This window comes from Acanthochromis polyacanthus, chromosome 1 (assembly GCF_021347895.1).
Source record: "Acanthochromis polyacanthus isolate Apoly-LR-REF ecotype Palm Island chromosome 1, KAUST_Apoly_ChrSc, whole genome shotgun sequence".
Lineage (NCBI taxonomy): Eukaryota > Metazoa > Chordata > Actinopteri > Pomacentridae > Acanthochromis > Acanthochromis polyacanthus.
Genome location: NC_067113.1, coordinates 25575682 through 25592443, shown reverse-complemented (window position 1 = coordinate 25592443; position 16762 = coordinate 25575682). Strand labels below are relative to the sequence as shown.

General features: G+C 40.4%; 1 protein-coding gene across 3 annotated transcripts in view; it reads left to right on the top strand.

Annotated features, from left to right (window-relative positions):
* The window catches only part of LOC110972509 (serine/threonine-protein kinase PAK 2-like), a 25016-nt gene extending 8254 nt beyond the window's left edge, over positions 1–16762 (top strand). Inside the window, exons 2-16 of one of the 3 annotated variants that reach the window (XM_051952974.1) lie at positions 3293–5122; positions 5333–5528; positions 5645–5751; positions 8030–8177; positions 8285–8301; positions 8407–8517; positions 8793–8916; positions 9037–9100; positions 9277–9325; positions 10725–10837; positions 10927–11044; positions 12783–12882; positions 13001–13197; positions 14075–14212; positions 15045–16762. In XM_051952974.1, the coding sequence (XP_051808934.1) occupies positions 5351–5528; positions 5645–5751; positions 8030–8177; positions 8285–8301; positions 8407–8517; positions 8793–8916; positions 9037–9100; positions 9277–9325; positions 10725–10837; positions 10927–11044; positions 12783–12882; positions 13001–13197; positions 14075–14212; positions 15045–15131 (1551 nt within the window). In that variant the 5' untranslated portion in view covers positions 3293–5122; positions 5333–5350 and the 3' untranslated portion in view covers positions 15132–16762. Of the gene's footprint in view, positions 1–668; positions 5123–5332; positions 5529–5644; positions 5752–8029; positions 8178–8284; positions 8302–8406; positions 8518–8792; positions 8917–9036; positions 9101–9276; positions 9326–10724; positions 10838–10926; positions 11045–12782; positions 12883–13000; positions 13198–14074; positions 14213–15044 lie in introns of those variants that run through there. The other 2 variants (XM_022222893.2, XM_022222886.2) reach the window with 2 other exon arrangements.

Below are 16762 nucleotides of genomic sequence, written 5' to 3'. Positions count from 1 at the left end.
CCATGTCTGGCCAGAGCGTTCTGTCATACAGCGAGCGAGTTGGACCCGAGCAGAGAACCACGTCTCCAAGACCAGAGGAGATGTAAAGGATTTATTGGAGGGGATGAATAATGGTGGGTGGGAAAAGCCAGGGAGCAGAAGCAGGGGGGTTCCAGGCAGGAGTGAGGCTCCAGGCAGGAGTGGGGGTCCAGGCAGGAGTGGGGGTCCAGGCAGGAGTGGGGGTCCAGGCAGGAGTGGGGTATCCAGGCAGGAGTGGGGTATCCAGGCAGGAGTGGGGTATCCAGGCAGGAGCGGGGGGTCCAGGCAGGAGTGAGGGATCCAGGCAGGAGTGGGGGGTCCAGGCAGGCGTAACTGGTGAAGGTTTGTTGGGGAAGCCGGAGGGGAAGGCGGATGGCGTGGGATCCCGGACAGCTGATTGCGTGGTTCTTGTTTAACGCTCTGGCAGCGAGTGGAAGGCTGAGCCGGTCTTTATTGCAGGGGTGAGTCGTTAGTGAATGATCGTCAGCTGTCCGGGAGCCGTGCAGGTAGTTGATTGCCTGAGTGGAGTCAGCTGAGGAGCTAGACTCCACTCAGGCACCGAGCTGCAGGGGAAAGACAGGGCAGAAGAGCGGATGGGAGACAAACAGACAGAGACAGACAGGACAGAGGAGCGGATTGTGACACACATTCTGTATCTGCAGCTTAGGAGCTCATATTAAGTTCTCTGGTCTGTTATGTGTGAACTCAGCTGCAGTGAAACTCAATATCGCACTAAAACCACATTCATCTGTGGAGAAGATCACTGTGAATAATCTGCAGCTACACTGCACGTTCAGTAACAATTTAGTAACGAGTAGAAAGTGTGTTTCCACATAGAAACTGTTCCATTTCACAATGCATGCTTTTCATAACAGGAATTATGGGCTAGGTTGTGGGGTTTGGACTTGGAGTTGCTCTGGCTCTTACCACACTGAGCAGATTAGCATCAATATTAGCATTAATCTGTAATATAAATCTTGTTTGCTCTGTTTTGGCTTCCAGTGACTTCTAAAGGAAGTATTGAGGTTTTCTAACCTAAAACAGACCAAAAGACTGAGACTATTCAGAAGAATAAACATAGTTCATGCCAAAAAAGTAGCATTTTAATTACTATGTGACTTCCAGATAGCTGTATCTATCTAGAAACTAATGATTTTTTTCATCGTCTGTTAATCTGTCTGTTATGTTTTGGAATAATTGATTTGTTGTTTGGATGATGAAATGGTGAAAAACATCAATTGATGTTTCCCAAATGCCAAGAGGACAAATGTTTTGAGCACAATCCAAAGATATTCAGTTTACAGTCATAGAGGAGGAAAGAAACGATAAAATATTCCCATTTTCGAAGCTTTAATGATCTGATTTTCCTTTTTCCATCAATTGGTGATCAAAAGACTGAGTGATTCATCTAATACTTTACAACGAATCAATTAAGCGATTAATTGACAAGTCTCTAATATATATTTCGCAGCCTTTTTGAGGTTCACAGCACCCAGATTGAGGAAAAACTGCTTGTTTCTGTTTCATGCCATCATGTTATAATGGTATGAAAGAGAAGACGGTATGCTGCCATTCACATTTCTTAAGATTTGCGTGAGAACTACGAGCTTGTCTCTGTCTAGTGTTTTACAGGAGGTTATATGCTGGATTAAGTATTGGCAGGAAACCTCCTCCAACCCTCTATGCTGCCAAGAAATAGACCAATACAGAGCCTCTTGTAAATGTAGAATTATCATTTTTCCAGCTGAATGTTTTCAAACTGGCCTCTTGCTTTATAGCTGCACATTTACTGTATGTGCATAAAAGAGTCATTAAAACATCAAATCTCAGCAAAAAAGTGAATTTCTCAAAATGCTGAACTCCTCTTTTAGATGCTCCCTGAATGATGACAATTTTCTGTTGAGAAACGAGCTAATTAAGCGACTAATCATAGCAGTAGTGCACAAGTCTGTAGCCTGCAGTGCTGATATGTGCACCTGTCTGCTTTCCACTCAAAAGTTTTGCGCTCAGCTTACCTCGGAGCTACATGAAAGATGTGTACAATGAAGCTTCTGTTGGCGGGAGGAGTGTTTTAGGGCAGGGAATGTGTGTGAGAGATGAGGCCTGGCTTCTGTATATGTATATATGTGTGTGTATGTTGAACAGGAGAACAGGCCCTGCCCCTGTTACAGCCCTGCAGCTATGAAATTCCTACTGAGAGACGACTTGTCTCAGCCCGGCCAGCCAGCGCCCTACACTCAGTCCAACACACACACATGCCGTCTTTGAAAATGCACATTAAGGCTGCACTGGGTCTAATTTTATCCTGTCTGGGCAAGAATACACTTGTCTCGTGCAAGATTGCTGAGGAATGAGGGAGCCTGCTAAGACCTGCCCCAGAGAAGGGTGAAAAGAGAAAGAAGGGATAAGGAAACGGTGAGAGCTGAGTAGATGAATGAGCGCTAGAGAAAGAGGTGCACGCGATCACTGGGGATACAACGGGTTTTATTGTTTACCTGGTCTTCTGTAAGACGCAGAAGAGGCAGCAAACAGGTGAGTGAGTGGCAGCTTAGACTGAAAATAATAATAAAAAAAACACTGAAAATACTTTTGTGGGCATGGAGGGAGCTGGAGTAGTGTCTGATTGTTTTTTACTAGCTTGACTCTTGTCTCCCTGGAAAGTTCACATTGAGTTTACATGAACTAAGGTGTGAAATGGCACTGTGGGTAGCAGACAGTGATTCAATCTCGTCGCACAGAATGAAGCCTCACACTCACAGCAGAACGAACGTGGGGAATAATGCAGCCTTGAGACAAGCTAGTGCTGACGTGTCTTCAGCTTGTGGATTGAGGGCTCGATTATTACACAGGACTGATCTGCTTGTGGGAAACTGCGTTATCAACAACCACAGAGGCCTGATGTTGTGTGTATCAGTTACTGTATTAAGACAATTAGTCTGTATCTGGGTATCTTGAGTCGGGTCTGCAGAGCATGTGCCGGAGGAGCAGGAGGGTTTATGGGTAAAGAGAGAGGTCAAGGCCGAGCCTACCTGAGCCACGTCTGTTGGTCTGTTTCATACGAGCTGTGTCATCGGCGGTCAGACACAGGAGGTGAGGAAACCTTTGTTTGCTTCCTGTTTCCTGCCTGTGATGTCACCCAGAATGCAGGCTGCAGCTCGGAGCGGATCGAACTGCTTGCTCTGCAAGACTGGAAGAGGTGCTTTTGAGGTTGATGGTTTTTGTGTGTGTGTGAGAGCGTGTCTACTGTCTACAATCTCAGTTTTCACCATATTAGGGTACTGGAGGAAACTCAGGGGTGTCTGCAGCGGGTGACATGAAGTACTCAAATCAAGAGGCATTATGACAAAGTTAAGATGTTTTTCATTTGCATAAATGAAATTAAGAGCACTTGTTTTACAGCAGATTGGCTCCATGATTGATATTTTATTAGATAACATTATGTGTGTAGCGTGTTGTTTGTGCTGATGCTTCAAATGTTATTTTTGGACAACTCACCAGACCTCTGATTTTTGATTAAATAAAGCTATCTCACAAGTTTGCAGGTGAAATATGTGTTTGGTTCTGCAAACAGCTCAAAGAGTCAAATGCAAGAGCCAATATAAGAGTGTAAAGGTATTCTTTATTCAACATTTTGTGTTGTGAGTTTGCACAAAAATGCTCTATAATGGATATTTTACTAGATAACGTGTGACAGTGCTATGTTGTTGGTGCTGATGCAGCAATAACTAGGAAACATTTCAGTGCTGTAGCTGTGTTTAGTTCAGGTTCAAGCCTTATCTAAAGGTTAGCAAGATAACCGTGAGTGACCTTAAGATAACTCCTGAGTGAGAAGGAAAACAAAATTCTTGTGAGCTTTTTGGGTAGATTATGTAATTTTTTTGACAGGCAAAATGCCTCTTTGGAACTGCAAACAAACTCAAAGAGTCAAGTACTAGAGCCAATATGACTAAAAATGTTGTTCATTCAGAATTTACTTTGTGCATAAGCATTACCAGCATAAAGTCAGTTAGGTGTGCTTGTTTTGCAGAAAATTTACTCTATGATTAATAGTTTATTACATAACATTATGTGTGATGTTAATATGTTGTTAGTTCTGATGTATCAGTAGCTATATCTGGCCAGACCTCAAATTATTACTTTAATGAAGCCATCTCATAGGTTTGTAGGTAAAATGTCTCTTTTGAAGTGCAAACAGCTCAAAGAGTTCAGCGTAAGAGCCAACATACCTGTGTAAAAGTGATTTTCTTTCAAATTTTTACTTTGTGCATTGGTGTTACCAGCATATGTGAGATTTAAAGCACCTTCACAGCAGAATATTGGCTCCATGGTTGATGTTTTATTATATATTATGATTTATGATGTTATTATGTTGGTAATTCTGGTGATTTAACAGCTCGGAAACATTTTAGTGCTGTAGTTGTGTACAATTGGATAGTTCAGTCCTGTGGTTTTCAGAAAGTCAGGGCCCCATCCACTCTTTCATTGGCTTTTATGTTCCCCAAATATGTGCTGTTTGGATAGATTGTCCAATTTTTGGGTAATTCTATCTCCTTAGACCTCAAAACGCTTCTTAAATAAAACCATCTGACAATTTTACCAGTGAGACATTGGTTCGGTGCTGCAAACCACCTAAAGACATCTGAAATCTGACACTGCATTGTAGTTTAGTATATTATTATATGTTGATCGACGTACAATCCATGTCCTAAAACTCGCTAATGACTGTAGCTTTCAGATACATGCAGTGGAGTAAGAAGTAGAATGCTTTTCTCTGAAACGCTGTAGAGTAGAAGTATGACATGGCATGAAGTGGAACAACTAATAAGTCGAGTGCAAGCAAGTCAGACTGAACTCCAGCAAACTGCTACTGAGCTGATCTTTACTTCTCCCTCTTCTGCTCCAGTTGTCATACCTTTCTTAGTCACTCATAGACACTCTTCTCTCTCTCTCTGCCTCCTTTCCTTCCTCATTCATTCGTAACTGTGAGCGAGACTCAACACGTCACTTTGTCCATTCAGCGCTCTGCTTCCTGTTCACACTCTTCCCTTCGCTCCAACACTCAGCGCCGGTCCTCAGGTTGCATGGATGGATTAGTCAGATCTCTGTGAGTTTTGCTTCATTTCATTCCTTCTGTACCCTTTCACTGCAGGCTAAGCTTTACTTGATTTGCAGCCGTTTCTCAGTGGCATTTCGTGCAGCGTCTGGTCGAGTAATGTGACACATGAAAAATAAGGAAGAAGTGAAGCAGTGGTTCAGCGTGCAGCCGGCTCATTGGATGTGCTCTGAAGTTGTGTGTGTCGTGTCGACTCCGCAGGTGAACGTGTGTGTGTAGATGTGTGACAGCGGAGTGTGTGAGGACAAGCCCCCCGCCCCCCCTGTCAGGATGAGCAGCCAAGGAGGAGGAACCAAGGACCCCCAGTCAGCCAATCACAGCTCTCGGCCGCTGCCGTCTGTACCGGAGGAGAGGAAGTCCAGAAACAAGATCATCTCCATGTTCGCCTCTGAGAAAGGTGACAGATGCGGAGAATGGACCCACATAAATGACTGTTCATGCGTATAAAACATACAGTAACACAACAAAAGAACATGATATTAAATGAAGAACATGTTGACCTTTGACCTGCAGGGGGCAGGAAGAAGGACCGGGACAAGGACAGGCCTGAGATCTCTTCACCTTCAGACTTTGAACACACCATCCATGTGGGTTTTGATGCTGTTACCGGAGAATTCACTGTAAGTATCAAACCTTAGCACCACACATGTGCTTGTTTAAAAAAAAAGTGATCTATTATACTGTGTTGCATCAGGAAAAGTCTTCACTAGTTTAGGATTTTAGGACATGTGATGATCTGCTTTCTTGGTGAGAGTTAGATGAGAGGGTAGGTAACAGACTCATGGAAGGGGTCAACATTTGGTAAGCTTAGCTTGGCATAAAAACTGGAAACGAGGCAAAACAAGCATCTCGGTTCTGTCTCAAGTCTGCTTCCAACACTTATAAAGGCTCATTAACTTCCAGGGAATTGTTTAGCTAACATACAATTCTTGTCTAAGAGAAAGCAGATAAGCACATTTATTTAAAGGTTGAACCATAGACTGTATATAAAAGATGGATGTGGCCACGATGACGTCTCCTATTGGGTTATAGATTATAATTTTGAAACTTAGAGTTAGGAATGTGGGGTAGATATGCCTGAAATCTCGAGGACTGTGTCAATTGTGCAACCGTCCTACAGTAATCTCTCCTTTGTCATCTATTTTCCTGTCAATGGGGCTATACTTTATGAAAGGAGCATCATAATGTATTCCGGAAGTCCTGAAACTGTCCTAAAATTTGGAAAATGTTTAGTGAGGTAGCAGATCAAGGGAAAAGTAGTATCATTTTCTCATGGACTTCTACACAATCTGACTTCTTTTTATAACCAGAGGAGTCGCCCCCTGCTGGCTGTTAGAAAGAATGCCAGTTTAAGGCACTTGTTCATTGGACTTTACAGAGCTGTCCATTATATACAGATTGAGCTTTTGCTTTAACAAACGTCTCATCTACTACAGACTTCAGCAATGGTTTAACTATTCCTATAAAATATTAGGGACTCAATCGCATTAAAAGAATCACCTATGTAAATAGGAAATCTGCTCCTTGTTCATTCATTCTCTGTTTTCCGTATAGAGGACATGCAGTAGCTCAGGGATTTCAGACTCTCACTCGCTGCCAGCTTTTGAGTTATGCAGCTGTTCTTGTGGCATCTATAAAAAGTGGAGTATTGCATTGTGGGATGGTTGGCAGAAAATTGTGCCTACATTCACTTTTTTTGTAGGTTTATTCAGGGAATTATATAGGAAATAAATGTAAACAGTCAGAATTAAGGCATCTAAATATAATGCTGGACAATGACTTCAGTGGGCTGTATTGTAAGTAAAGACTCCAAGGGGTGATCTGGTAGCCAATTGTTGAGGGTGTGACCCATGTGGGTGCAAATATCATCAGCAATGAGTCAAATTCAGACCCTGATGCATGCTGCATGTCATTTTTCTGCTCTCTTGCCCAAAAAGGGTGACTTTGAACACAAGTTTCAAAAAATAAATTTAGAAAATGAATGGTTTTAGGGGAGCAGATAATTTATTAACCTTAACTGGAAGTGCTTTTGTAATTATAGGCAGGGTATTGTTTATTTACAGTATATATACATGGGGATATTTGTGTGTTTGAGAGAAAGCTGTACAGTTTAGTATAAGTGGGAAATATGTATTTATGCTAACTTTAAGCAAACCGCTTTAGTCATTAGGTTTAATACTAATAAGTACAGTGTTCTATTTATGTTTTTGTGAAAGCTTGACTCAACATCTTCCTGATTTACACTATTTTTAAAAAGAAATGTGCCTCTTTTACTTCTGATTCTCAACAAGTCACATATTAACAACCTAATGTTGTTGTTTTTTTTTTGCTGGTTACACAAGCCTTACTGCTGACACAATTTGAGAAAAAAATCATCACTGTGTGAGATCTTGTGTGTGTGGTGGGGCTCATCTTAATTTTGCAATATGCAAACCTCCACTCAGTAAGCATGTATATTTTTTTAAATATGATAGCTCATCAGAGTGTGAACTGCTGCTGAGTCATGAGATATTTGCAGTTGTTGTGTTTGAGTGTCCAGCAAGGGCAAGACAAGCAGTACATCTGTTTGTATATTTGAAAAGTCCACTTGTCTAAGATTCTTGTAAGGTGTTTTTCGCAGGAGCTGGAGTTGATATTCCAGAGAAGTCGATGTGGTGATTCCACTGTAAAGATACCGGGAAACCCCCAGGAATTTCATGTTGAGTTGCCAGATTTGTAGGGCAGGCATCATGTATTTTTAGCATTTTATTCTTGCTTGTGAAAACTCAAACCTAGGGAAAAAGAAGTGTTTTTAGGTGTCAGATTCTGAAGCATGGCTGGTATTTCTTCCTTGTTGTTCACTGATGGATCAGTGTATGTCTTTTTTTTCACTGTGTGTCTGTGCGTTTGTGTGTCCAGGGAATGCCGGAGCAATGGGCCCGTCTTCTCCAAACCTCCAACATCAGTAAATCAGAACAGAAGCAGAACCCTCAGGCCGTCCTCGACATTCTCAAGTTCTACGATTCCACCAGTGGAAAACAGAAATACCTCAGTTTTTCCGCCTCGGGTCAGTTTTCTTTCACTCAGCAGATGAATAAAAGTCTAGTTTTGCAGCTATGCAGTCTCACTCTTCTGTCCTTCCACTGTCTCATGTTTTATGTTTGTCTCTTTCAGATAAAGATTCACAATCGGTGAGGAGCTCCTTTGATTATTTCCACTCTTATTTATAACATCGCTGTTGATTGAATTCAGCAATTTCTGAGTTTCTTTTTGTTGCTGTGTGTTCACTGTTGCAGCCGGGCAAGCAGGGTACTGCGACCTCCCCGTCAGGCAAAGATGGAGACGACGACGATGACGATGATACACCACCTCCAGTTGTGGCACCACGGCCGGAGCACACAAAATCAGTAAGCTGTGCTAGAAAATGATTTAGAGATTTTGTGTTATATGTTTTTTATTACTAAACAACTGATTGAAATTCTCTACTGTCCCATCTGAGTGTAAGAAGTTAGTTAATGGTGTTCCCAAGAGTTTCTTGTAGTCTAAATGACAGTAAAATAAACTAAACACACAAACACCCCAAATTACAAGCAGTTGAAAATAAATAGGTTGAGGTTAATTGAAGTTCAGCAGTTCTTGGAACAAATTACAAGTTTTTTCTTTCCTTCCCTTGGTGTGTCAGGTGTATACAAAGTCAGTGATTGACCCGATCCCAGCTCCAGATGGAGACGCCGCCTCCAAGGCAGCTGACAAGCAGAAGAAGAAGGGAGGCAAGATGACCGACGAGGAGATCATGGACAAACTAAGTATGTAAAACACACAGATATATACTGCAAATGGCACATCACAGATGGAACCAGATGTATTTTTGGCTCCAGTAGAGTCTGCCTTACAACTTTATTTAATTTTTTTGTTGCAATTCTCAGGAACTATTGTAAGTATTGGAGATCCTAAGAAGAAATACACCCGCTATGAAAAGATCGGCCAGGGGTGAGTCACAGTTCCGGACAATGTAAAGACTGAAAATTGTGTGACATTTGAGAGAGAGGATGTGAAACAAGTTGCTGTAGAAAGAACCACTTGTATGGAATGGAATATGGAGAAATCATGTTGCGTTAGTTGTAAGAATAACAAGGATTTCACCTTTTGCTGTTTTTCACTTCCAGGGCATCTGGCACAGTTTACACAGCCATAGATGTTTCCACAGGACAAGAGGTACACGAGCTTCAATTTGCTTCTCAGCAACTACAAAAGCTCATGTCTCAATTTAGACGATGAGGTTGAGCTGAACTGTGAAAAAACAGAATGTATACAGGGTTAGATCTTTACTTTTTTCTGCACTAGCCACCCGGGCTAGTAGCTTGCAAAATGCACTAGCCCGCAGAATGTTGCACTAGCCCGTTACTTGAAGCCCCACCCCCCCCACCCCGTCGGACGTTATGGGGCGGAATGAATATTCGGATATTAGTCTTTAATAGGGCCCGAATATTCGGAGGCCAGAAACCACTATTCGGGCCAGCCCTACTATGCTCATAACTAACTGACACAGCACTAAGGAACACCTGTTTCTCAATCTGAAAGTCACATGTATTTCAATTCTAAAAACTAACAGATTTTGAGACTTCTTGAATCTCCATACTCACCAGGTTATGCTCCCCGCGCTCAGAATCACTGGCCATCTGGATAAGCCCATTAAAAGCTATGCTATCTTGCAAATTCACTGCAAATCTCCTCACTCACATTTCAAACAAACTTTTCAAACATGGCTGACATCACCCCACCTTACTGCACTGCCATCTACCCTAAGTTACAGATTCTGTATAGTGGTGCCATCTTGTGGCAAATTTAGCACTTATCAAGGTGCAACACGGTTACCTGTGTCAATGAACAATGACATCAACAATACATTACAATAGAAATAGAGTGAACTTAAAAAGTTTTGCACTAGCCAACACGGGCTAGTAGCAGAGATTTTGCACTAGCCCGTGGATATCTGCACTAGCCACGGGCTAGCGGGCTAGTGTTAAGATCTAACCCTGTGTATAGCATTGTAGTGCAGGATTTTTTTTTCTTATTTCTTTTCATTATTATTCACAAAATAAAGCTTATTCTTGTGTTGTATTCATATCCATCATACACTAATGCAGTTTTCAAGTAAGACAACACAATTACAACCAGACAAAATCATATGTGCACATTCTCTTAACATTAATGGTTTTCATTTGTTAAATTAGCAATAAACTGTAGAGTGACAGAGCAGGAAAATCTGCCACATGTAGCCATGTTGCTTCTAATGACCCAATGGGAATTTTCACCAAAAGTTCAAGCAGATGTCAGCGACAATAGACCCTTTTCATTGCAGAACATTTGGCATGTCATAGCAAGAAGACAACTGGTGTAACTGATAGCGCTATAAATGACAGCATTTCATTTAAGTGAGTTGCATCCTGGAACATTGCGTGCTGGCTGTCTGGGAAACCCAATAGAACTGAGCCATAATTAAGAAAATGTGTGTCACTTTTTCTTTCACCTACTGTATCTTTAGACAACCTTACATGTTCTGAGACTTAAAAATATTCTTACAGCATATAAATTTGCGTGTTTTGTTCTGAAGGTGGCCATCAAGCAGATCAACTTACAGAAACAGCCAAAGAAAGAGCTAATTATCAACGAGATCCTGGTCATGAAGGAGATGAAGAACCCCAACATTGTCAACTTCCTAGATAGGTAACACTTGGCCGACAAAAACTGGACAGACGAGTATTCACACACACCGACTGTGAGTCAGCTGGTATGTGACTGTGTGCATTTTGTAGTTTCCTTGTTGGAGACGAGCTTTTTGTGGTGATGGAGTACCTGGCCGGTGGCTCGCTGACTGACGTTGTGACGGAGACGTGCATGGATGAGGCTCAGATTGCTGCCGTCTGCAGAGAGGTAGGATTTTTCTTGAACAACTGATTCTGCAAAAACCATATTAAAACCTTGTAATCTGTATATGGCTCAATCAAGCATTTAGACACAGTTTTTATACACTAAATGGTACCAAGTGCTCTGTTCTTTATTCATTGGCCGGATGTCAATGCCTCAGAATGTACAAACATGAACTCTGATACATATTTTTGTTCCAAAGGTTAAGACGTGAACCATTTTTCTCAATATTCTTAGCTTAGGAACTTAGCTCCATATTAGCAAGTATTGAAAAGAGCTCCAGAGGTGCCCTAACCTGCTAGGATTTGGCTGGAGATGAGATTCAGGTTGAAACATGTGCATAATTCCAATAAGAAAAGAGATGTTCAGTTCTTAAAAGAAAAGGTTTTGGGGGAAAATTATTCATATTGTGCAGGATGCAACAGGGACTGACTGCATGTTCACTGCAGAAAAGACAAAATGCAGCGTTGCAAATGTGATGATTTCTGCACATAGCAAATACAATTTTAGTAAAAGAAGAAGACAAAAAACGGTTTTGCAACTGTTATGTAAAGGTTTAAGAGATATATCAGTTTAAAACTGTACATTTGAGAAGCTCAAACAGAAAAGAAATATGAACAAATCACAGCAGTGCTAAAACAGTTTTATTGTTTTGACATATTATTTTTGCATGTATCATATATACGACTTTTTTTTTTTTTTTTTTTACCTTTTATTCCTTTCCAACATTGAATCATTGAATGGTCAATTTAATCAGAATTTTTAGACAAAAAAATCAAAAAAAGGCTTTCATGTCAAGGTGATTTCTAAATAATGCCAATTAATGAAAAAATAAAAATAAATGATTGCATGTCATTATATGCATCCTAGCATTTCTTGATGAAGTTACTTATATTTGAAGGGATACTTAGTGACTTGGAAATTTTTTTCTGTTCATCCCCTGACTCATGCTTTTCAAAAATGTTTTCACAGAGTTACTTAGTGTTATTTTGCCTTCCTGGTGTAGTTATAGTGAGGAGTACTGATTCACCAGTGACTGGACCTTTTAGATACTCTTCTGTATACAATCACTTCACTTCCACTTTAAAAGGATCAGTACTTATGCAACTGCTCATTTTACATTTTAGATTTTGAATTTCCTGACATTACTTTGCAAAAATCTCACATGAAAGAAGCTTTTTTTTGGCAAGTCTTGTCCAAAAAGCCAAATTATATGTATGTATAATTGACCAATGATTCAAAAAGCAAAAAAGGTTAAACTTTCAAAAATATGCATACTCTTCATAGGTACTGTAACTTATGTCACCAGAATTGTGTGATTATACACATGGGTTTGCTATTTTGTGCATTTCATATTTTATTATTGTCTAACATTACTCAGCTCAGAAAATTACTCCTAGATAAAGATGTGACATCACTTTGCGATACTGAGTAAATAGTGGAATTGAAGGCTTTTTCTCTTCTTCTTCTTGGGTAATGTGACATCTTGTAGTTGTTAAGTAGCTACTGAAGGGATAGCCAATGAATAAGCATCCAGCAAACATCTTGGAAGAAGTTGGTATTTATATGCTTTTAAAGGGTAACACCTTTTATTACTGACAAGAATTCCAACAAATCATCTCTTTGTATTGACAAAACATATTAATAAAGATGTAGAAGTAACCGTTGTGTACTTTTTCCTATTTTGTCTATTTTTCTGCGTGCTTATTGCGTTAATTTTTGGTGACTCTGATCTTCCTCACAGGTCCTTCAGGCTCTGGAGTTTCTTCATGCCAACCAGGTCATCCACAGAGACATCAAGAGTGACAACGTACTCCTGGGGATGGACGGATCGGTTAAACTCAGTGAGGGAGAGCACACACAGGCACACTGTTTACATTTTTATGTGTACTTTTAATCATAATTGTGGTTAAAAGCTGTGAATGAATTAATCTAAACCCTTTTTTTTCTTTGTCTTTGCAGCTGACTTTGGCTTCTGTGCTCAGATCACCCCAGAGCAGAGCAAACGTAGCACCATGGTGGGGACTCCGTACTGGATGGCTCCAGAGGTGGTGACCAGGAAAGCCTACGGGCCCAAAGTGGACATTTGGTCTCTGGGGATTATGGCCATAGAGATGGTGGAAGGAGAGCCTCCATATCTCAATGAGAACCCTCTTAGGGTGAGTGCTTGCTGGGAGGAATGATGGACAGGCGGCTGTTTGAGTGTAACGTCCAGATGGGGACAATCAGGGTGAAAACAGTTCAAACTAGAGCTGCAAGGAACAGTTATTTTTGGTAGCATTTTTTTCAATTTACTCCAAAAAATGTCAGAAAACTAAAGCCCAAATTGCTTGTTTTTGTCTGGCAAAAAGTTAGAACCCACATCATAACAGAATCCAGCACATATTTAGCTGTTGGTTTGTCTGTCCACCACTTTGATCCAGACTGAAATGCGATACACTGAATCTAGATAACTTTTGTTATTGCCCTAATTTTTGTTTTTTTCTAATGCCTGGTCAGGATTTTCACTTTCCCTTATCTAAGACATATGACAGCATCTGTTAAGAATCTTGACATAAAAATTGCTTGTTTCCCAAATTCCTCACTTTTCCTCTAGAGGCACCATGAGATTGAAATTTGTGGTTCTCAATTAAATTTGTTGACCACTATTAGTTGGATTGTTGAATTGGGTATAAACTTTTTATCACTTTGACTCGAGTATAGTCACTGAGTGAAAATGTAACTAATGGCGTTCTCATCTGATGGGCAGTGATTAGCCAATAATAGCTTGCAATGCTAACCTACGATTTAGAACATGGTGAGCAAAACCTCACAAAACCCGCCATTATGGCTTTAGACTGAAGTCTGGTTTCTGTCACAGTTTTTTGTATCGCAGGTTCATTATTTCGATCGTTAAGCATCACATTTGATCGTTAGTAATAAGACAAGATGAGATGGTGCCAAGTTATTCTATAGTTGTTGGCAAAGATTAGCACATAAAGACGTTGCTAATGCTTCAAGAATGTATGATACAGATTTTTTAAATTCTCATTCTAGGCGTTGTATTTAATCGCCACCAATGGGACTCCTGAGCTGCAGAGTCCAGAGAAGCTGTCTCCTGTCTTCAGATCCTTCCTGTCTCGCTGTCTGGAGATGGACGTGGAGAAACGAGGGTCCGGCAGAGAACTGCTGCAGGTACAACCGGCCTACATGCTCACACTGCTGCAAAATAGGATTATATGCATCTCCAAAAGCTTACCAAACACGAGGGAATCAACTTAGATGATTTAAATCCGATTGTTTAAACCACCTCAGAAGATACTTGTAGCGTACGTGGCTGCAATAAAGTTAACTTGCATCTGGATTTCAATGAGATACGAGACATTTGAAGTGAGAATAGGACTGAAATGCATTTTGTGCTACAAAATGGCCTGATTTTTATAATCAGTTAATGTGTGGCTGCAACTATTTCGTTTTAATACCAATCAGTTCATCAATTACTTTCTCAGTTAATGGACTAGTTTGACATTTTAGGAAATCCATTTATTTTTTGGAATTAGATTAGATAAATGCAACCACTCACAAATCTGCATGGTAAATAAACGGGAGGTGAATAAATCAATTTAGAAAAACTAATCAAATAAACTGCATAGTTCAATTAATGAGTTTTGGAAGTGTGTTATAGAATAGTTTCTGAAGTTGGTACACAAAAGAGCAGAAAATTATAGCAGTGCCAGAGCTGTTGTTTTTATTTTGGCATATTGTTTTTGCATAACATCGTAAATACTTGGACTATCAAAAGCTGTCTAATCAACTTCTTTCTTTTGTTTGACCAAAAATCTAAAACCTAGAAATTAAAAAAGAATTCTGATTAAAAGGAGAACATCTTCACATGAATTTTTACAGGAACGATGCATGTTTAGAGCTAGATAACAGAACTTTTCATGCACTATATGTGGATAGCTGGTGTGTCTTTATTGCCTGAAAATGGACTTCATTTCCAAACCCTTCGCCTGTCTTTTTGTAGCATCCGTTCCTGAGGCTGGCCAAGCCTCTGTCCAGCCTCACCCCGCTCATCCTGGCAGCCAAGGAGGCCATGAGGAGCAACCGCTAAACCTCCGTCTCTAAGGACTGTAGGAGCAAACTGCAGCCTCCAGATTCTTCCACAGGTCTACATTTGATGACCATCAGCAACCTGCGATTTTTTTATTTTCTGAAATGATCATAAAATGCTGCTTCACTCTCCTCAGTGTTTCCGTGCTGATTATATATTTATCTGACCTTTGTGCCTTGTTCTAAAGCTGCACACAGCCATAGCATGTCTCTGTTTCTTGCAGCTACAGCATGTGTGTGCGTTTGTTCATGTTGACACTGGTTACTATGCATATCAGGAATGCAGGAGCACTGTTATCCTAGGCACTTTGCACACCCAGGTCCATTTTCACAGAGAATCTTATCTTAGTGCTGGGAATTGAACTAAAAAGGTATTTAAAGTTCCCAGCAAAAGTTTCAACAAACTCCTCAGAGAAGGGAAAGTAAAATGTTATCATACCACAGGAGCAGACTGGAGCAGCTTGTCTTTTTTTTTTTTAAATAGAAATTTCACATCCTTCAGCCTTTATTGTGAAATTTTTTTTAAAATATCAGATCAAAATTTTACAACAAGAATGATCTTGTTTCTCTTTTTTTTTATGCCAGGATTCTGCTCTGCGAACTTTGCAACTAGTTCCTATGGTTTTTGTTGCTACGGTTACATGTGTGCTCTCTGACTGGGTCCAATGGGTTTTTTTTTTTCTTTTGCAAGTGGCATGAAAAACCATAGTGTGCTACAACTGTGCTGTACTGTGGCCCAGAGTGGGACAGTGCAGTCTTTGTACCGTGGAAAAGCCACGCCAGTGTTCTCGCTTCACCCTGCATCTCACCGAATCTCGACCATTCCAGTAAAAGGTGGGAGTTTGAGTTACTTTCAGTCTGTTTTTGTACGTGAAACATTTAATTTTTTTTATACTTGTAGCTGAAAAATGTCCAGATTTTATAAATGTCCTGTCCTCTGGTGGTAGTAGAGGGTGTTGCGGGACACCAAGCCATTTACAAACTTTATAAAACTCTGATTTCCAACTTTCTATGCAGGGGCTTCTACAAACTATGCAAACCAATCAGAACACTGAATGCCTTTTAGCTTACTGTGTCGAAACTTCACATTTCTCTTTTTGTCTTTAGCTGTGCCTCCTGTAATAAATACCTTACTGTTGGTGTGAGCACAACACAGATACTGTATGAAACTGTATGTCAGCGTGTCAAACTGGAGGAAGACTGCCTTTTTTAAAACATTTTTTTGTATATTATGTAATGTCCTGTATTTTTAACAGCTTTGACTATGTATATCGTTGTTTTGTATTTGTGACTAACATCGGTTCAACTGCAGTTATGGGCTCCGCACCATTTAATGTATTGAAATGCCTGAGACACTCCGACCTGAATTAAGCAGTATTTGGAAATAATTATTTGTGTTGGCGCATCGGATGAGTTTTGGCTTGTACCTCATTTTCCAGAAAGTTTAAAACAATCGCTGGAGAACATTCAAAAATGGCTCCTGACCAAAACACACATTCCAGTTATACGTGTAATATGTGTGATTGAAGTGTGAATCGAATGTGTTTTTGTTTATCATGACACCGACAACTTTTGGCATTGAATAAAATCCAGACAATTTGTAAGTTATGATTAAAGTCGGACCTGAATGTG